At 40.5% G+C, this 22,846-nt stretch overlaps 1 protein-coding gene across 3 annotated transcripts in view; it reads right to left on the reverse strand.

Moving 5' to 3' along the window:
* CEP112 (centrosomal protein 112) overlaps positions 1-22,846 on the reverse strand; it is a 155,777-nt gene that overhangs the window by 83,171 nt on the left and 49,760 nt on the right. For 2 of the 3 annotated variants that reach the window (XM_027749648.2, XM_027749647.2), the window contains exons 18-20: positions 17,819-17,954; positions 14,503-14,610; positions 3,001-3,183 (exon numbers count right to left, since the gene is read on the reverse strand). In XM_027749648.2, the coding sequence (XP_027605449.1) occupies positions 3,001-3,183; positions 14,503-14,610; positions 17,819-17,954 (427 nt within the window). The remainder of the gene's footprint in view (positions 1-3,000; positions 3,184-14,502; positions 14,611-17,818; positions 17,955-22,846) is intronic. The other variant, XM_039390287.1, reaches the window with a different exon arrangement.

Here is a 22,846-nt window from a genome sequence, read left to right on the forward strand (position 1 = left end):
TCCTGAAAATATATTAAACTTATATTTCAAAGAAGCAGTAACATTATTTTATATTTAATTAAAACCTGGCAAAGCACCAAAATCTCAATTTTTATACTCTAGTTGTGACTAAAGCATTAATAAATGTATTCATATTTGAATAAAATCTAACCATTTTGTACACTGTCTTTCACGGAAGCCGAAGACCTACGTGAAAGTAGAGACCTTGGATATGCAATAAAAAAATTAAATTAATCTTTCCTGTAACTGTAGAATAAATTGATCTGCAGGATTCAGCCATAGCTGTCTTTAGGAACATAGTGAAAAATACATATTTTAAACACACATATTAAGAAATACACATTCGCTCCTCTTTCATATGGAAAAGGATTTAAGGAAGACAACCAGTGAATACCTTTAATAGTGGTGCTTGCACATCACTCACCCAACCCTGAGCAGATAGGTCCTTCAAACCAGGCTACTCGTGTGTGATTAACGCTAATTATTATTTAAATTTTTCGAATCACCCAGCAAATCCACTTTTCATTTGGCGAAGCAAAATGGCCTCCTCTCCCATTTCATCTCACCTCCGCCCGGGATACAAAGCACTCCTGGAAATTGCTGCTGTCAAATGCGGCTCAAATTTAACAGGTTTTTAAAATGCAACGTTGTCAAATAACCGTTAAATCACTGGGTTATCTTTGTGAAGAGTCTGCCCGACATCTCCTAAAGGACATTGTCCAAAACACACATTTTTGTAAACACAGGCAAAGATTAAAAAAAAGAAATATTAAAAATATGTGCCATAATTCCACGAGAAACACCAGCGTTTGTCTTTTGAGCTCACAGCAAAGACAGAGGTGAGTTCTAACACAAAGACCAGGCGAAGGAACGAAGAACAATTTAATTTCCAAAATGGAAAATTCCGCATCCTTGAAAGCTGAGAGAGTCTCACTAGAATTTAAACAAACAACAGCTCTTCTAGTCAAAGCAACTGCACTTTCCTGCCTGATTTACATGCCATTCTCATGGCAGCAATGTTCAAATGACTGTACAGGGATATTCAAACTACAAAGAAAAGCCCTACAAAAAGGCCAAACTGTGCTTTTCAGACTGTTCAGACTCTCCCAAGAGCTGCGCTAATTCCCAGCTTTCCACAGAGCACCTGTAGTAGGATCATCAATCCCACTGCAAACAGAAAGCACAACCAAACTTTGGGCTCCAATCTTTGCCAGAAATGACCCACAACGGAACAAGACAGAGATGTACTTACAGACACCTCCCAGTTCTCTGAATTTGCTTAAAGGAGTCCCTTTCCCTTGTATTCAGCGTTGTACAGAGCAATAAATAACTGTGATCAACACTGGCGGGTAGACAGAATAATTCTGTATCATTCTAAAACTGGGGCTTTTTTTTTAAACCTGGGAGCTCTGCCTTTGTAGGCAACCATAACAGCAGGAACGCAGGTGAGAAGAGGATACAACTCTGAAAAGCAAACAACTCCATAGGTGAGATGAATCTATCTTGGGCCAAAATAAAAACTGCAAAGAATAAAAACCAACCCCTTGAACGATTTAAGTCTTTGTTCGCTCCCACAATGCAGCGGAGAGCAAAAGGCAAGGTTTAATTTCTTCAGAAGCCACCTGAATAACCTCTTCCCAAGTGTTCCCACAAAAGTATATCCCGTTTTCGTTGGAAAACCATAATGGTGGAAATGGAGAAATAAGTCCTGGCTCTGCAAGATATCCCTCGTCCTCCCCCAACAAGCCGTTTGCCTGTTAATAGACTTCCTTAAGCCAGATATCGATAGTCTGAGCCATCCAAAGTAAAAAAAGAACCCAACTGATTTAAAAAGTAAGTATTCAACTTCAATTCAATGTCACTTAGCTACATCCTAGTTGCCAGTAAAAGCCACAGCCTACCAGCCTACGGGAAAGCAGAGTGAAAATGCCTCAATGTGTGAGTCTAACATCTCCTAGGGAAGGTGGTGGTGTGCGGAAAACATGTGGAGTTAAAGATGCTTTATCAAAAATGTCCAGTTTTGGTATAAAATAATCCAGGCGTGATAAGCAATCCTAACGCTGATTAGCAAAGATTCCTTTCTAAAAACTCTTTCAACTGCAAAAATCGCCTCCATTTTTTAAATATCGCCACTGCAGGCCTTTTTAATAAAGGCTCTTAGGAAAATATACCATGCCAGCCTTACAAAATAGACGGAAAAAAAGGCAATAAGATGGTTTTTGAAGTGAAAACTCATAAAGATCATTTTCCATGCTGACAGTGTGCATTTCATCCAGAAGTTTGAAGAGTCAAATGCTACCCCAGCTGGGGGTTATTCTGCCAAATGGCTTCCAACAGTGACCACAGAGATGGAGGATGGGAGGGGTGCGTGTGTGTAGGAAAATAAACGTGATGGTAAGCGACCCCAACCCCACATCATCTTATCAAACATCCGACACACGGAGCCAAACACACAATGCAAACCTAGAATACAAAACCTGAAACAAAAAGACACGAACAAAAGGAAATAAAGCCAATTGTGAGTTACCTGCAGAGATTTAAAACAAAAAAAAAAGCACACGAACGAGGCAGATACGATTCATATGGATTTGCCCAGGAAGGAGAAAAGGAGGGGTGAGTGTGAGGGCTGGGGGGGGGAAAGGAACAGATACCTTTTTTTCCTTAAACAAATCCATCATGAAAGAAAATGAGACAAGATTATAAATAGGCCGAGTTATAGCGCACCATGGGATTTTTAATCTGGCTACCTGTGGTTTTTGCAGTTAAAGCCCTATTCAGCACTGGAAAGGGAGGGGGGAAAGCGGAAAAAAAAAAAAAAAGAAAAAAAAGAAAAAAAAAAGAAAAAAAAAAGATAAAAAAAAGAAAAACGAAATCACGTTTCTGTGCCAGTTTCGCAACCGCTCCCCCGGCGTGCACCTCCAACAATGCTGGCAAACAGGAAACACTCGTTATCAGCAATTTCTAATAAGCGACCGCCTTTCAATCGCTATCGATCGTTACCTGCCCGTCTCGCTTCCTGCTTTCTTGACTTTGGCTCTCGTGCTCTGCCATGGCAGTGCGAAGCTGCTTCTCCAGTTTCTCGATCTCCCGTTGATGGTCTCGGACCAGGCAGTCGTGCACTGCGTTGTGCTGCTGGAATAGGTGCGTCTTCTCCTGTTCATGCTCCAGCTTCAGCTCCACTATCTGATTGGACAGGGAGGAGTACAGTTCATCAATAGAACATCCTTGTCGTCATGACAACTCATCTACAGCTTAATTTCCCCCCTAATTTCATCAAGTTGGCAATTTTATTTTTACGTCACTATTACCTCACCTTTTAAAAAGCCACCGTTAGCGTGACAGAATTCCTCCAGACAATCCCAACAATGGAGACAACCGAGCAAATCCAGCGCATCCTTAACCAATTTGTTGGTACAAATGTCGGAGCGGACAAAAAAAAAAAATAATATATAAAAAAAAAAAAAAAGAAAAAAGAAAAAAAAAGGCATTGTCGCATTGTGTGTCGGGTGCCCCCGTATCCCGCTGCCGCTCCTCAGCAGGGTTGAGGATCCTAAATGGTTAATAGGCAGCCTGCTCGCCCCTTCGCTTAAGTATATACACACACAACCCCCCACCCCAGCAATTAAAGCTTTGCAAGATTTCTTTATGATTTCCAAAGCGAACGCTCTTCCTGCGATATTCCTCAACGCTGGCGCGCATGGAGTTGGCTTTTTTTTTTTTAAATCAAGGGGAAAAAAAAAAAAAGGCAAGAAAATTATATATAAAAAAAAAAAAACCAAAACAACAAAGCTCTATTATCCCGTTGTCAGCTACGCTATCCCAACATAAACAGATGTATGTGTTCCAGAAGGGCACCTGCTGTGCCGCAAGCTTGCACCATGATTTCATAAGAAGCCCTCTATTCTCAGGATCCGTTCCCAGTCCGAACCACACTGGATGCTGTGACCTTGGCCACTCTTTGCCTCTCCCCGCTTGCCTGAATGGCAGCCCGAGACCAAGGGCCTGGTTGCCGCAGCTTTGATACTAATCCTCCCGCCTGCGCACAATGGCACCCTACCTGGCCTGCACACTGGAGCGGCCAGCCCGCCTTTGAAGCAGGTGATGAATAGGGACGGCAGGAAGCCGCTTCCCCACTGAACTCCGGGCCACACAGCTGCTAAGAACAGTCACTTGGATTTTTCTTCAGTTTTGGTGGATTTCGGAGAAGGAAGGAGGAGGGGGGGGGGGGTGGGATGTAAGAAAAAAAAAAAAAAAAGAAATAAAAAAAAAAAAATCTCGTATGGTGAATATGGTATTTTTTCAGCATGAGAAAGGGAAAAAAAGGAGCAAACGGGAGGAGCCGCTGTGTGTGCGCCGAGAGCGCCCGGCACCTTATCTTAAAGCTGTAGCAGTCAATTCTGGAGTGATATGAGCTCTTCTCCTGGCTTTCGTGGCAAAAATTCGATGCTAAGTTCAAATAAATTAAAATAAAAAAAGGCATCTTTTCAAACTACAGATCAGCCTATCGTAAGTCTAAAAGGAATGTGTGTCATCCGCGCTGCAGCCGGGAGCGTCCTGCCGAAAACGGAGCGAGGAGGACAGATGCAATATTTCACGGTTTTACATATCTACATTACTTAATAACACTAAAGAGCTCATTAAGAGATGTCTGGAAGCCCCCGTGGGGTTTAAACCCCCAGGAGGACACACATTGTCCATACCAGGCCTGGGATCTTCACATAAAGTTCTTTACTCCAGGTTTTTGCCCAAGGTTTCTCTAAAAAACTGTTTTCTTTCGGATGCTGGCGGTGTCCTTGGTGTGGCCAAGAGAAAGAACTGTTGCTCCCTAAAATAAGTGTAAAGCCTTTGCCTGATTTACAGGAAAAACATTCAGTGTTTTTTCATAGAACAGACCCAATTAAAAAGCAATCATGTCAACAGAAGAGGCCTTTTTCTTCATACATTTTCTTAATTACTGGGTTTTCAGCTGGTTGTGCCATGTAGGTTTGGGATAAGGAAGTTTGCTGGGGGAAACTTCAATTATTGAGGTTTTCACTTTTTTAACAGAAGGCAGGGAATGTGACCCAGAGAGGGCAGGAGACAGACCCTACTTCTCCAACCAGTTACACATGTCTACCACGCTGACCAAAGTAAATAGTTTTATTAAGCAATCTCTTCACTTACAGTATTTATATTATAGACACAACATTTTTGAATTTAAGAGGTGGAATGAGCACAAGGGACAGGTCCTTCTGTATGCAAGAGAGGTGTCCCCTCAGGGGCTATGTGGGAAGAGAAAGGATGGCACGGTGAGGGGAGGTGTTTTACAAAAGGCAGATTTGTTGAAATAAAAAATCCACCTCCCCACTTCAAGCAAACCATTCCCCACGGTGGTTTTGCTTGATTTTTTTTTTTTTAAAGTTTCTGGCAGGGAGCAGAGGTGGAGAGACAGGAGAGGAGAGAAAGGATGAGGACCTCAACATTTTCATCCCTCAAAGACCTCCAAACCCATCTTCCCTAATGAAGGACTTCACATTCAGAACCAACAAAAACCTGTACAAATTTTAAAAACCTGTACAAATAACATGAAGTAACTGAGCCATTTGACTGCACTGGTGAGCACTCCCTGAAGCTCCTGCTCTCCTCAGAACTGCTGCCAAGCACCACAGCTCCTCTTCCACTCCTCCCTCTCTCATTCTTGTGTTGCTATTGGGTTGGCTTTTTAAAGGGGAAAAATTTAGTGTATACCAACAAAAGGAAAAAGAAAATCCATGCTGCTTTTCAGCCACAACAGGACTACCTCATCACAGGAAGCTGCATGAAAACTGTATTAATTCTTCATAAAGCAGACGGATTCTGTCTTCTCTTTGAGGTGAGAATGCCTTTATGAATGATATAACAAAACCACCTCCTTTAAGAGCTGTAGAGTGTTGAGATCTTTCTGCATGTACCCCTTAATGCTGAGCACTTCAGATCACACTAAAATGTCTGCTCAAACCCAGTGCCTGAGTGTCCAGAAGACAGACAGTTGTAGGTCCTGCACACTTCAGCCAGACAAGCAACATGAGATTCACAATGGGAATTAGGGGCGAGGCTGAAAAGAAACATTCATTAAATAATCGTGTGTGCCCTATTACCATAATCACATCGCAGCCATTGTGCCTGGGATGTTTCCTCATCTTGTCCTCTCAAAGATGAAAATCTCTTATTTCCCTTCTCTGTTCCTCTCTGTTCCTTTCTACAGCCATGGCTTGGACACAAAACCAAGGAGGACTGTCTGACCTGACACAGCTTTTCTTACCAGGGAACACTGTTAGTAACAAGTATTTGAAATTATGATCTCATCCTATGTGAACTCTTCATGTTTTAATTCTTTCCACACCAGTATGATAGAATCACGTTCAAGGCAACAGCCAGCAGCTGATTTACTAAGCTGTCACCAGAACTGCACTATTTATTTTAAACTTAGCTTTTAATTACACTATTTCTTTTAAATTCAGCTTTTAACTGAAATGTAACACTATTTCCTTACTCTTGCAGAGAAAAGAATTTTAAAAAGAAAAAACTCTTAACGAAAGCTAAAAATTATTAATCCAGAAACTGTCACAGTCTCTTATTATTCCCTTACACACACACAAGATGCCAAACAAATTTGGCAACGTGGTTCATGCCCAGGGCACTGACAACCCCAGCTGATGAACTGCACTCAATGGGGAGGTGCTTTAGGACAACCTGCTAAAACAAGAGACAATCTAAAGACCCCAAGTGAAATCCTGCTGCTCTCAGCACATCTGAAGAACAAAGGTCAACAATAAACAGCCTGCTGATTGCAGGAGATATTTTCAGAAGCCAAATACTTTTAATATAATCAACGTCAGCAAATACCTTTTTAAAGTCCCTAATATAGAAAAGACCTTCCACTATCCAGTTTTTGCTTTTACATCACTAACTGAGTTTAGGCTTTTCAATTTTAGAACAATTTCAACTTGTTCTCAAGAACAAGTACGCCTTTGAAATTCTTTTTAGAGTCCCCAAAGGAGGGAGAGGAAATTAGTTAGCTCACTGCCCCTTTGAAAAATGTAACTGCTACAATAAATATTTGACACCAAAGTATGAAAATTCATGTAAATTTATGTCTGCAATTCCAGAAATATTTTAAGTAACACCTACATAAAATAGAGTTTTGCATGGCAGGATGATTTTATAAGCACTGTTTTGGCAAGACTGAACTTCTGAGGGCTGGAGAAGCCACCAATGTATTACACGTGTCACGGCAAAGAACTGAGCTAAACTCACTCTGCAGGAGGCCCACAGCACATCTATTTGCAGTATTTCTATCTTAAAAGCAGTTAAAAGTGTTTGTACATCAGGTGTCTCCATCATTTACCCTGCTCAAAACCAGCCATGATCTGTCCCCAAATAACAACTCCAGTAAAATCAGGCGTTTTTTGGCTCCTCGGTCTATAAATAAACGTGCATGTTTCGTGAGGATATGGGGATTATCCATCTCCACAAATACTCCATCTAAAAGTAATCTGACCTAGTAGGCTGGAGGAACGAGTATTAATCATGCTGGGCTCTGGCTTAGCATAACTTTGGGTAGAAAAGAAGAATCTTCACTGCAAGGCAAGGGAGAAAACCACAACTCTTTTACCAGAACTCCTCTGGAACATGTAAATTAAATGGATTTTAAATGTACATAGGGTTTTTTTAGATTTTTCTGTCATTTGGAACGCAAAGTACTCCCAAGATATAAGGGTTATAACGAGCCAAGGGCACATGGGACAGTGAAAAATAATGTGTGCAGAACCACACATTACCACTGAAGCAGCAAGTGCACGTGGGGTAATGTACATGCAGAGCAAATGCATTTGACTTTCTATTTCATTGCAGGCTGCAATAATTTAACTGGCATGCCTGTGTTTCCTGTTTTACTTACACCTTTTCATCAACCACTAATAATTCTATTTCAGCTGCAAACTAAGAATTGCAAGAAATTCTCTAAAAGAAACAAGCTGGTCTTTGGCTAAGCTGCAATTTGATTTATCCTACAACAATACACTTGACTGGTCTGACTATGTATGTAAAATTATATACCTGATCTGTACATTTTAACTTACAAAGGCCTCTCAGAATTCTAGTATTTTTAAAGTATGGGCAACACAAACACCACCTCAATCCTATCTGCCCAGTCTTCCTGGCACAAGCTAATTATTTTTTAAAATCATGGAATGGGTTTGGTTTGGAAGGGACCTTTAAAGCTCATCTAGTTCCATCCCCCTGCCATGGGCAGGGACACCTTCTACTAGACCAGGTGGCTCCAAGCCCTGTCCAACCTGGCCTTGGACACTTCCAGGGATGGGGCAGCCACAGCTTCTCTGGGCAACCTGTGCCAGGGCCTCACCGTTCTTATAGTAAAAAATTTCCTCTAATATCTAATCTAAATCTACCCTCCCTTTAGCTTAAAGCCATTCCTCCTTGTCCTGTCATTACGTGCCCTTGCAAAAAACCCCTCTCCAGTCTCCCTGTAAGCCCACAGTGTATTGGAAATGAAGCTGCACCCCCGTGATTAAATCCCACTTGGCACCACGATGAACACGAGGAGGCCCCGGCCCCTCCCCGGCCCCCCCGCGCCACTAAAACCAGAAACACTCCTCACAAACTAACAGACCTTGAGTCACTGCGAGGGCCTCTTTGTAGCAGGCTCTGCTACAGAATTTACTGTACATAGTCTTTGTTTGGGGATTCAGAGTTTATCCAAGGACCTTCTTTGAACACTGAGAACCGACTTCGCAGCCGTTCGCCGCCTCGCTCGCTATTTACTGCAGGCACCCGTTTGTGTTCCTGGAACCGTCTCCCCTCTCCCTCCTCCCCTCAAAGTTGATTCTGTTGACTATACAGGGAGCTCAGGCTTTTAACTCTGAATCACAAAGTTAGATGCCTGAAGGAGACAGTGCCAATACCCATCTGTCTAGTTAACAATTCTGTAAACAGCAATGGTACCATGAGAAGATTTCCACCCACTCTTCACTCGGAGGTTAAATTCATCTCCTTTTCCCATTTGTGAGTTTTAGCTATAAAGTGAAAAGTTGATGTTGATTGAAGAAACTATTCCTCAGATATCCTGCACAAAAGGCATTCATCTGTGTGTTAGGATGGTTCAAAGCAAACGTTTATGCATCCTAGATTAATTTATTAAATGAAATTTATGCAGCTTGTTGCTGATGACATGAAAAATTTAGAGCTTCTACTACCGTGCTCATTTGGCCTCCTTGCAAGAACAGACTGTATTTCAATTATCTTAGACTACAGACAAAGAAGAGAGGAACAAAGCTTTTCACAAAGACTGTCCTCATAACTAAACCAGCATATTAAAAATGGATTGTGGATCTCAGAATAAAACTGAACAGGTTAAAGTACAGCTAAGAAACACTTGGAACATTGGTGTGTGTGAGGAATAGCAGATTTCAAGCAGGTCTTTTGTAAGTATTTTCTTCACTTGAGTGGGTGACAGATTGGTAAAAGAGAAGCTAGAAAAAAACCAGAAAAGGACTTATCTTCCCTGAGGAGTTTCCTTTCCAAGTCCCATCCTCGAGTCACAGCAGTTTCTTGGAGCCAATGCTTAATCTCCGTTTTTTACTGTACTCCTGACCCATGCTGTATTTCCCCCTCTCTCTCATGAGGTCACAGCCTTTACACCACTCTGTCATACACAAATTCTTCTGGCTCGACTTCCCAGACAGAACACAGAAATTCTCTGCAAGGCTCTTCAGAACGTTTTGATGAGGAACTCTTGAACGCCTGAATTAAACAATGTTTATTACCTAAATACACTTGGGTAGGTCTTTAAGGGAAAAATATAAAAACATACCCAGGTCAAAAATACCCTACACTTCCAGATAAAAACACACCCAGGTCAAAAATACCCCACACCTCCAGCATTTCACGGAATCATCGCTGCAGTTTTAAGCAAAAGCAAAACAACATCATCACAGCCTTGATCATCCAAACACTGGTGAAATCCCTTGGCACAAAGTTAAACAGCTAAAAATTAGCAGGAAAGATGCCCAGCTATTACATGTTGAACTAAATAACACTTTAGAATTATTTTAAGCAACTGAGGATGAGATTGTGCTTGGAACCTTGATATTAAGTGGCATTGAATAAGGCGTTGGCTTTTAAATACATACACTTGTGTATAAAAACAATGGTTGTAATTACCAAATTAATGTTTTACCTGAGAGAAGCTACTCTTTTCTTTAAATTAACCTCACACAAAGTTATAAAAGACAAACAGAAAGATCTAAAGCACATTCTTCCTCTCAATAATTTCCTCTGCTGCAGCACACTGCTAAAATAAGTACAACTTCCCAACACCACCTCAGATACTTGTCCTTGCTGCTGGCAGGTGAGATTGCAGACATGCTTTTTCACTTTTAACCAGCTGATTTTGCACTTCTTTACCTCTCTTTCTTTAATCTAAAAGGCATATTTAAGTTCAACCACACCTTTGTTGTGCTCCCAACTTAAAGGGATAGACTATTTACTCATCTTTAGCATGATTTCAAAGGGATTCTGTTAAATGCCCAGTAAAATATTTCTGAAGGTGTCCTCTTTCTTTCTTATTTGGCTAAAGAGGACAAGATGACAACTTATTTTTTCCACAAGTTTTAGAGAAGAACTCAACAATAAATGTTGCAAGAAAGGATTTCCTGAGATACAGGGAGATTCTTCAGCTATCTTTCCCACCTTCCTATGGAAGCATGAATAATTATTTTAAATGGAATAAACACAGCTAAAGATGAACCAAACCAACAGGTTTATTTTATATAATAGGTTGGCATCTAATCTCAGAAGGCATGGTCATAACTCATCAGGTAACACCAACCTGCTACCACAGTAACTCATCAGCTGTTTCATAGTGTGATCTCTCCCTGTTAGGAAAACAAAATTTCCTAGACTTTGGCTCTCTTACTAATTTTGCATCTCATTTGTTTCACATTCACTCAGTTATAGCACTTCAGCAACTACTCATAGCAAAATATGGGTGTAACAGTCATCATAGTGACTATTATTGCTTTAAAGGACAAGTTAATGTCCTTTAAACATTAAGATCACATTAAGTTCACTGCAAGTGTTCCATTCACAACAATTTATGAAAACCTGCTTGAAACAAAGGTGAGTATGTGCTTGAGCCTGCTTGGAAATCCCTGCATGAAGCCCTGTCCCTCCACAGGCACTTTGCTGGGGTATCACCACTCATCACGAGAGATGTGCTCTCAGAAAGTGCTCCAATGACATGGATACGGGAAAAAACAGCAGATTCCTTAATTTTCCTGTCAAATTTGACTAAAATGCATTACTTGGGCACGTGTTCTTTCAAATATGAAAGTGAACTCAGCAGAAACACTTCCCAGGTATCGGGAGCTAAACTGGGGATGTTGTTAGAAAGCAGGAAAAAAAAATTTGAAAAAAAAGAATAAAGGGAGGGGGTGCAAAAAAACCAAACAACTTTTTTTTTTCCTGTGCTGACAGTGCCATAAAGCCCAACTATAGATCCTGCAACCATTTCAAAGGCAGGAAAGGCTGAGGCCTTCACTGTGGTGTCCACTGGCTTTGAAGTGCCGAAAGCAGCTGCTCCCAGCAGATAGGAACTGTGGTGCTGCTGGAGTTATTTTTTTCTTCAAAATATACTTTCAAATCTAACAGCTGCAAGTAGAACAAAGTTGAGCTAAAGTATATTTAAAGAAAGAAAAAAAAAAGCCACCAGTTTCTCTCTAAGAGTGTTCTCAGTGGATACTTCAAAAGCAAGTGGCACTGAATCAGATGAAGCTGGAACCAGGAGAGACATACTGCAAGATCCAAAAGTTCTTCTTCACCTTATTAATGGATTTCAATGCATTTGAAAAGTTAACAAAATATTAACTGCCATGGTTTTATACGGTTTTGTCCTAATTCTTTTTCAAGCAAAAGAAAAAAATGCATAAATATCGGTATATATCAGGTTGTTTGTTGTTAAAAATATCAGATAAATATCAATATATAACACATCACTGTGGTTAAGCTTCAGGCAGAGCAATCTTTCAGCCCCACAACCAACACATTCACAGCAGTAATCTCTTGGAAATCAATATTCCAGGAGAGTCCTGTGAAGCATGGGCAACTATTCATATAAAGCAGAGAGGTGAAACCACAGCTCCCAAGTCCCTACATTTCCAAAATATTTCTCAGATTGGAGAACAGGATAACACATCAGTTAATTTGGTTCTCCATTACCAATTTGATTAAATTTATGGGCAGGTGAATTGTCCAGTGTGCCTTCAGCACTACTCCTGCCACTCACTGTGCCAAGAGACTCAAAACAGAGCTCAGGGTCAATTTTCCTTCCCTTTGTGTGTAAATTCCATTTGACAATTAGATTCAAACACTTGAGGCAGAACATCTCAAAGCAATTACTACATTTTTCAGGTAGCTAAAATATCCAGGATTTTGGCTGGGTGTCATTTCCAAGTGGAAGTCTGCAAGAGCCCTGTCGAAATGTATCCCCAGTTCTAATTTACTGCTCTATTTAAACAGTTTCAATCAGCCTATTCCTCCCCAAGTAACAACCAAAGAAACATGCAGTAAAACAAGGCAAGGAAAAGTCTGCTTTAAAAATGGTTTAGGAGCTCTGAAGCATAAATAGAGGGTAATACAGAGAAACAGAAGCTGGAACTACTGAAAGGAAATTTTAAGTGTGGAAGGACTGAGCTCATCCTGCCCCGTGGTGGGGCTGAAGGGGCTTTGTGCAGCAGAAAGGACCATACAAAAGGAACATCATTTCCAGTGATAACCCACTGCAATCTGCAGGAAGGGTCACATATTTTTCATGCTCACAAGTTTTCAAAGAACATTCCAAATGAAGTACAAAGAGAAACAAATTTTTAGAAAGGGCATAAACAGGATTCCGCTGAAAATTCTTCTGAGGCTCTCATTGTTTAGCTGTTCAGTGCTGAAACCCTTTCCTTTGGGTTCCAGTGATGTTTCATAAAGCCTAGCTGTTCTTTCTTACAGTAAAAGCAGCTATCCTAAATAAAATAAAAGGGAAGCAGTAAACTTGTCCTCTCAGTGGAAAAGGCTCTCACTGATGATGACCACAATATCAACATTGTTACAGAATAGCAATGTAAAAAGAGTCAACAAAACCATTTTAACCCTCACATTAATTTCTTGGGTTTGGGTTTTTTTTTGATCCAGACTCCAGAAGGTGTAAATATAATAGGAGTGGGGGTATAAGAAAACACATAAAACCAAACCATGATAACACAAGACATTATCATTTGCCTTTAGTGAGCAAAGCCAGCTGAGCACTGGGCAGAACATTTTATCTATGGCTTGGTAGATCTTACCATGGATAATAAAGAAAAAAATTACCATTTGTAGGTAGGAACAAGAATGTCCTAACTCCTGATACGCTGCAGATTAGTATTTACCTCTCTCAATCATGTTCCTAAGACTGAGAACAAAATCCTGGCAACCCAAGTGGTGATACTGATAATTCTGAGTGAGGACAAGAAAAATACTTTGATCTGAACCAACAAACTCCCTCCTACACAAAACACACTTGTTGTTCCTCCTGAGCACAGGCAAAGGTCTCTCCCAACACCCACCAAAGCCATCTTTTTCCTTAATTCCTTGAAAAAGCCCCTTCCAGATGGGCCAGAGTAGGTCTCATGCCAAAGCCAACTGCAGTGGTTCATCCCCTTACAGCACAGAGGATGAAAAGAAATGAAACCACATCCCCTGGTGGAAATGCAAACTTACATCCACATTGATAAGAGAGAACTTGTATGGATTAATCACATTATTCCTATGAAGCACTAAAAAAACCTTCTAATCCTTTAACAGGTGTTACCAACAGAGGCCACTTTACTTCCATGACCAAGCAGCATCTTACACCAGCTGGGATGGGCTGTGCAGCTGTGCAGCTCTCAAACCTCTATCATGCAACAATTTGTCTACTTCTACTTCTGTTTTTTCCCTTCACACTCCATGACACTACTGAACTCAACTTTCTTGTCTCCACCCAAATGTTTCCTGAATATTCCCCAACCCTGAAATTACTTTACAACGGAGAAAAATCACCACCAGTGGGCCAAAACAAGCAGTTGTAGGAACACACCCCACGTCAAAATGATAAAAAGAACAAACCGCTGTTTCTCGACAAGAAGAAAAACAGATAATGCATTAAATAACTTAATCTGGTGATTGTGAAAATAGGTGTTGCCACCTGTAAGCCTGGGAAACAATTTGAAAGAGTCGGAGGTACAAAGGATCGCAAGGAGGAAACAAAAATATTTTCTGTGGAGGCTCTTCCTCCTCCATCCCCCAACAAATCAACTCTGCAGATCTATAAATTGTGTCTTTATAGGAAGGACAGAAACACACAGTGAGAACAGGGCTAAGCCTGCCCCAGGAACTGACCTACAGCTGCAGGAAGGGCTGTCCCTCCTCCCCTCCACCTGAAGGAGCAAAGCCACTGACCTGTTGTTCATAGTTTTTCTTGACCTCCTCCAACTTCCAGGAGAATTCTTGGGATTGTTTTTCCCGTAGCAATTTTGATCTGCTTAGATCAGCTTCAACCTCTGCCATCTACATGGTAAAAGAAAGGGAATATTTAATTTAATTTTTTTTTTTTTTTTTTTAAAAAAAAGGCAGAGCTTGAAATGTTCTGATGTTTCTACAGTTGTTTGTAAATCATCAAAGAGGAGAATATCACTTGTTGGGAATGGTAACAACATCGTTTGTGGTCAAAATGAATATTCAGTCACTACAGGATTATTAGTTACCCAAGGACAGAGTGATCACTTATGTCATGCCACTCCCTAATTACAAAGTATTGACTCAGTTTTTCACTCAACAGTGCTGAACATCCCATCAAAATTAAGTGAATGTTTTTTCTAGACACATTTAAGACTCAAATATATTTCACTCAAAAATACACTGCCTGTGGAAATTCAAGGGAAATCATGTGCGAGTCAGCGCATAAACTGCACATTTAAAGTAAGTTTACATTAAATCAGAAAATAACTTAAAAGAGAATTATTTGGCTGCAAGTGAAGTTCTCTGAAGATAGTCATCGCCTCTGAATAATGAGTCCCACAGATTCCAGCACACAGCATCAAGGAAGCAATTTCACAACTCAATTAACAAAGGTTTTTGTATCAAAAGCACAACTGTTAGCTGCACATCAGGCACGTTTCCAGGGGAATATTTATATATATATATTACTATGCTGCAGTGCATACTCATCAATTACTTTTAGATCTAGATCCCAACACAAGCAGTGAATAAACCATCTCCCTAAAAAATGTCTCCCTAAAAAAGAGCAAAGGGTGTAGGGGTCGGGAGGGGCAGTGCTGCCACAAGCCCATCTGCTACACAAAAAGAAGAAACACATGAATTCCTGAACCACAAGCCAAAATCCTGCTTGGCCTAAGGGAGTGCTCAGCCTTCAACAGATGTCTGTGCCAACTGGCCTGGACATCACTCCTGAGCCAGGAAAGAGGAGAAAAGGCAGCACTCGGAGCGGGAAAAGCATTTTATTGGAAAGTAGTTCTGCAAGAGAGGAAGGTGCAGGACTAGGAGCAGTTGGTCAACTAGAAAGTAGTAAAATAGAATAGAAAGGAAGCAGCTCTTGAACCTCACTGTACTATCTGCCATTAAGAAAAGGGACTTCAATGAACATTTTATGAATAATTTCCTCCCGCTCCAAACTTACTCAGATTGCACATCCATGGCCATACTTTATTCAGGTCAATAAAACCCAGAAAAATAACAGATCTTGTTACTGTATTAAAGGAAATAATAAAAACATATGCAAAGATTCTTTAAATCTACTGGCTTTTGTGGTTTACTCATTAGGTCACATTCATATATTTTCTACGAGTGCAGTGAAGGCTCCTGATCATTATTTGCCAAACCCAGGAAGCCCCAGATCTAAAGTACCATGACACAGTCTATGTATTGTTCCTCTTTTTGTTGGTTATTATTGGGGAAAAAAAAAAAGCAGATCCTGCAGTTAAAAACCATCACTCCCCCATCAGTGGGCATCAGGTGACTCTTAATAATCACAAGCTTGACAAAATAGGAAGCAGATGGCAAAAAAATATCACACAGCCAGACTAATGAATCCAATATTGACTACAAGAACTGAAAATGCCAGGCCCCATCCTACTCATCTCTGTAATTAACTTTACCACACCCCAAAAATGGCTTTAGAAGCCCAGCATTTCTAATGTAGTTAAAAGTACAATGTTGCTATGGCTACTGCAGTTGTTGTTTTATAAGTGACACATCCCACCTAACCACAAAACAAGGAATTTTCCAGTATGTTCCAATGTATCAGGTGATTTATCTAAAGAGTATGTGGATGCAGAATCATAGCAAAGGCCAAAGCTCTGAAGAGAGCCATAGCAGTGTTCCTTTGATGTATTTCCTTGGACCTTGGCTCCTGCAGAACAGTGTTACTCAACTGTACAAAAATCATTTACTATTTCTAGATTTTAGCAGGCAAGTAGGGACAGAGTAAACCTATGGCTGATTCACGGAGCACAGTAAAATTCACTTTCAAAATTTCCCAGACTGTGCCAGAATTCTAAAAGAAATCTACTGTCATTTTAAAATTACAAGTGACTTAAGTTTTCCGAATTCTTTTGCACTTTCTTTAGGTTTGGATTGGTTTTGTTTGCTGGAGGTTTTTTAAACAAATGAAACTACTGTTAGTTTTTCTAGAATGAGACTATATCTCTTTTGGAGCAGAAATAGGGTACTACTTTAAGTCATCCTGAAGAAATTGCAGGAGAGTTATGTAGTACAGAGAATGTCAGATTAAAATAGTAGGATTTGTTGTATTGCCCTCGTGGGTCCAGTTTGCTGAATGCCTGTTGCTTTTATAAGTTTGTTCTTGCTTTTTTCTATTATTTGCTGTCTGCATGGGTCTTCAAAATACCAGCAATGAAGACTTTCATAAAAATAATTTCATGACAACAACAAAAAGAGAATTTCCTCAATTCTAAGCCAGCATCCTGAGCAATCCATTGCAGTGCCAGCCTGCAGCACCCTCCTGTCAGCAGCAAGGTTGGGTTACAGTAGGTGAGTTTGGAATGCTGAGTATATGGTCAGGCAGAATTACAAGCTGGAGTTATGCTTGGAGATCTCAACCACACGAGGGAGTTAAGGAAATATCCCTTTCCTCCCCTTCTTTTTGATCACCTGTTGCTTGCTCCTGATTTCACCCCCTGGGCTGCATTTTGTAAAGTCCCAGAGGAGATGGTTTAACTACTGTTTGCTCTGTGAGAAATGGGAGCCAATAAAATCTTGTTACTTAAATTAAAGCCCCTGTCTTTTAGGGACAGAAAAATGGATTTTTCCATCCTGTGCACATGACTGGCAGCAGCCACAATGGTCCTGCCCCTGCTTGGGCTCCAACTGATTACAGGAGCTCATTAATGGAAGACAGAGTCGTTCGGAAAAGAGTAGGAAGAGACACACGTTTAAGTGGAAAATGACAAACGTTGTTCCATAGGGTGTATAAACTAACACTTTATACTCTCACTCCTGAAAAATCCCTAATCAGTATCATAACTGCAGATATCTTTATAACAATGACAACTCGGGCTTTGTTAGAAAGATGAAACAACTGCCACCATCCCTTTCTGACTTGCTGGCAAAGACACTACATTGTGAAAGATTTTGATGTAGCACTCTCAAGTGGAGCATGTTTCTGGCATTATAAGATCAGAATCCGCTATCCCACTGCGCCAGAGTTTCAGAAAGGCTGGCATTGTGACCTCCTCACCCGCTGTTTCATTTCTGCAGAGTCTTTCTCTGAGTTCAGCTCCACCTGCCGCTTAAACTCCTCCAGGGCAGCGCCTGCCTGCTGGGCCTGCAGCCTCTGTACCTCCGTCACCCGCCTCAGCTGCTCCTCCTTCTCCCTAGAAAGTCACAGAAAATTTTCAGAGTTCAAGTATCAAATAAAAGAACGAGTGTGCTGGTGTAAAAGAGAGGCCTTTAACCCGATCAGTTGAAAATAAGTATTCAGATTTCAATTTCCTGTCCCAGCTTCTGCCCAACTTCCCTTGGCAGGGCTTTGAAGAAGGGAATGGAAGGCCCGAGTTATTTTCGCTTTCTCCGGTTGAATTTCGCACGCCCAAACACGGCCTTCAGAGCTCACAATACCTCCACCTTCAAAGTCTGTGTTGACTTCAATGCTTCACTACCTGCTGGAGAACCCCCTTTTTTTAATCCAACCATTAAATGAGATTCCATGAACAAAATTTAATAATAATATATAATTAATAACAAACGAGATTTAATTAAGTTATATTTAATGCCCCCCCCCCCAATATTTAAACAAATTCCTTTTAACATGATCACCTACTCCCATTAAAATAAAAAATAAAAAAATTATCCCAGCGCCATCTTTGCTCAGACAAGGTGCAGGATTATTCCCTGCTTGTCATATCTCAAAATGCAAAGCAGGGTAATGCGTGACATGTGGTACCTTCTTAATCTATTAGAAACCCATAATGCTGTAATACCTATTCAGCCTTTGCAGATGTTAAATCTCTATGCAAAGATATTTTATATGAACAGCCTCTACTATTTGGCACATTAAACTCGAGACATCTACAGAAATCAGTCTGGGTTTCTCAGACATGGTTTATCAATAGTAACGAATCTATCATATTTTATAATAAAAACCAGAGATGGACATCATATTGCCACAACACAGACAAAAACTCTGATAACCAGTAAATATTTAAGACATTTTGATGTGATTCCACAAACAGAAAGCAACCAGGCAGTGTTTGTAACTTTCTGTGGCACGTTTCTATTGCCACAGGTCAGAGGAGCTGCCTGACTTTGCGTTAAGACACCGGGAAACGCGACGGTGGCATCGCTGCACAAAGCTGGCTCCACCCATGGCTTGTAACAGAAGACACATTCAAACAGACCTATGGCTGACATTTTCATTTTACAGGCAGAGAGGAAGTACCTCACGGTGAATTTCCCATTTTGACAGAAATTATTTCCATATAAAACAAAGACTCTGACACATAAGAGACGGAAAAGCCCAGCTAATTCACCCAGTCTGTCACCTTGCCAGCACTGGAGTAGCTATTGCAGCACTGAGTGAGCCTTTCAGAAAGGTCAGGAAGCTGCCAAGCCCAAAGTTACAGTATTCACATCCTCTTCTGTGGTTTTCAGACCAGACTTTGACAATGGGACAAAGAACATAATCCTACATCTTCACAAAGGGGCTGTTTGCAGTGGAGGAGAGCAGGGTAATTCCATTAGCAAAGACATCAAAGAAATGCCACAAGCCCTGAGTCAGTGTGTTACTGTTTACTTTTATAGGTTTTTTCATGATGCATATTTTAAAGAAAAATAAATTCTTTTGGTACCTTACAGCTGATGGAATAATTGAGATGTAGGGAGACTGCTCTTTTCCTTACAGGAAAAGGAAAATACCTTTCTTACCCAGCAGAAATGAGGAAAACACAACAACATCCTGTATCACATTTCTGGTGATAATTGTTTAGGGGTTTGGGGTTTGTGTTCATAGAGGACCTGTGTAAATTTCTTCAAATTTGCTAGAGAGTATCCATCACATCCACACAGATATGCTTTATTTTCAACAATTTCATTTCCTAGAGTCCTCTGAGGACGAAGCATAATCTGTCTATTAATAAAGTACCATATTCTCCATTCATTCACGAGACAATAAAAATTACACAGCAAAAAACCAACAAATTAACATTTTTTCCCCCATCTAAATTCAAGTGGCAAAAAGATCATTTAGGATTTAAATTTCTACCGCAGAGGATCCAAAAGATCACAACTGCAAGGACAAAACTCCTCCACCATTTCTCAGAATGGGCACAACCAGTGATGCTTCCAGAGGTTGAAGTGCTATGAAAAGCTCATTATCCATCAGCTCCAGCTGCAAAGGTATTTGGCTCAGTTATCCCCCAAAACCCACGTGCCAGGGAATTGCTGAATACAGATATTTTTAAGTTCACAGCTGTTTGACACTGAATTACGGTGAGTACCTCGCTCCCCTCTTCCACAACAAAATCTACCACAGAAAGAAGAATTTGTAAGAGGTTGAATTATCTTCTGAGATCCTCATAACAGCTCTGCATCCTGGAAGGGAGGATGTGGTCAGGCTCACCAGCAGAGCTCTGTCCACGTGTGTTACCTTGGAGGGACCAGGGAGAGGGGAAAACCTCCACTCCTTCTCCCTGAGATCCTTAACTTAGCACAAACAAATCTCCCTCCCTGCAAAATACATCTAATACTTCCACTCCCCACTGGAAACAAATTTAAAAATCAAAGCTTACTCAAACACATCCACACTGACAAGTGTCACGAGACACTTTTGGTCGAGTCAGATGGAAACAGAACAAATCTAATACAAAAGGACAAGACGTCAGTCCTCGTGCCCCTAGTGAGACTCCAAATTTATGCATCTTCTTCCTTAGGAAGATTATTTTTATTTTGAAATATTATGATGTAAATTTCTAGGAATCTGGTTTTATGCACCTTCCTTTCTTTTAAGGACTTAATCCCATGAATAAATGCAACATCTCATTATAACCAGGAATAAAACTTCATTTTTAAGGGATGTGGGAGCCAAAGCTCTCCACTTTTTGTGCAGTTCAGATTTGTACAGAAGCTTAGAAAACCTGTACAACAATGGCCCTCGGTTCACAAATGTAAGAAAAGCTTCACTTTTTCTTCCCAAGACACCAAGTAATGTGCCTTGCGCGAAGCACTAAAATATTCACTTTGAAGATTATTTTTTTTTCAGTTGGACTAGTTGTGGGGCCCAATACAACACAATTACATCACTTAAATCCCCTAAAGCTGAGCCGGCTTGAATGTAAAAACAGGGTGAATTTACTCCTTGGCCCCAATTTTAAAAGCAGCACATTCCTTTTGTTTCAGTGTATAAAGGATTCTGCAACGGAACCAGGAATCTTACACAGCACAAACCATCTCAGGGAAAGTTGACTCTGAAGTCCAGAGTTTCAATTTGAGAAAGCAGCTCTCTGAAATGTACTGATAAATGGGAAATACGAACATCTCACGTATTTTTCCTTCATGCTTAATCATAAATATTTGCTTTGCTTCCTGAAACGTTTTCTGAGAGGTAACAATTAAACACACTGAGACGTTACAGCGTTGCAAGTCACGTTAATGAAACACGGGGCAATCCAGGGATTTACAGGAGAGGTTAATTAAACTTGGGATGTTGCAGCAAATGTTGGATGAACCAATATGTTACTCACAGGGTTCCCACCATTCCAACAGCACCCAAGAGCAGGAGAGGTACCTGTCTGGGTCTCAGCCTCTTCAATAAATTATATTAAAACCCTTTAGACATGGAGTGTAAGCACACACGTGAACAGAATGGACACACCCAAACTTTCCATGCAAAAGCAAATTCCAGGAGTTTCCTCTTAGTATCTTCTGTGTATAAGCTACAGACACAAGGACCCATCCAGTACACAGACACAGATATTTGACTTTGTACAGGGAAATATAAGCTGACCCACAGTCCTGCTCCTGATCCCAGATTGCCCCTCACATGGAGGTGCCCCAGTACCATCAGGACTCTACATAATGGCAGCAGTTAATTCAATTTATACCCAAATGCAAGATCCATGACACCACATTTTGGTGCCACAACTACTAAAAAGCACTCCACGCTGCAGCCCCTCTGACTTAACTCCTAGAACACTGACTATTTCAACTCCATAAATAACATATCAAGGCCTAAAGTCCCATGTATTTGTAAAAGAAGGGGTTGCTGGGTTAGTTTATCGTTACACAAAAAATGCTTCAGCAGAAATGTCAAATCTTTGAAATACACAAAAAACCAACTTTGCTTTTCCTGCTCTGCTGTTTTCGACAAATGGTGATGGCCAAGTGCCAGCTTTGGGCCTAAATGCACCCACCCAGCCGTGGTTGGAGTATCCAACTCCACAGGCAGATATTCCAGGAAAAAAACAAGGCCTCTCCTACTATGGCAGCACCCAGACATATGGAATATGTGCAGAACACTTCTTTTTTGGTGTGGAGAGGAAGAAAGATGGCGTGAAGTCATTCAAGCGGAATGATAACTAAACCAAAGCCAGATCAAAGCAGCGAAGAAGAAAGACTGAAATGTGAAGCTGAAATATTTATTGCCTTCAAAACACCATCCCTACCCTGTCCCTGGGCACTTTAATATTTCGAAGTTGTTAGAAAGCATTCTGACTTGTTTCAGCATTTCAAAGAAATAAAGGCAAAAATATAAAGCCAAGAACAATTTCGTCGTTCGCTCCCCAATTTTAAGAATAAGATGAGCTTGTCTTTATGAGAAAAAGCACAAATCCACTTATAAATTGTTTACAGTTTGCATAATTTGAGATGTTAACATCAAAAAGCTGGTCTGCATTCCTTCAAGTAAGCTATAACAATGAATATTTACAATACAATTATTATTTTAAACGATATACTTATGTTTTAAATAAATCATGAGATAACATTAACAACTAAACCACTACTTAGAGCGATTAATGAATTCAGAGTAAATAATACTCCACGTGTGTAGTATCACACAGAAATAGGAAGAATAATGCATCACATTCAAAATTAATGGCTCACAAATTAACCAGACATCGGTTAAACACACTAATAATTATTGTAACTATTTCTCATTATAATAATGACAGGGTACTGTTGTGCTAGGTGCTGTGCAAACAGAATAAAAACAGCAACTTGGAAATGATGAATGAGATGTGGCTTAAAAGGCTGGGCCAGTGTTGTAAATGTG

This window comes from Pipra filicauda, unplaced genomic scaffold, assembly GCF_003945595.2.
Source record: "Pipra filicauda isolate LSUMZ 115617 unplaced genomic scaffold, ASM394559v2 scaffold80_size11013439_pilon, whole genome shotgun sequence".
NCBI classification, from domain to species: domain Eukaryota; kingdom Metazoa; phylum Chordata; class Aves; order Passeriformes; family Pipridae; genus Pipra; species Pipra filicauda.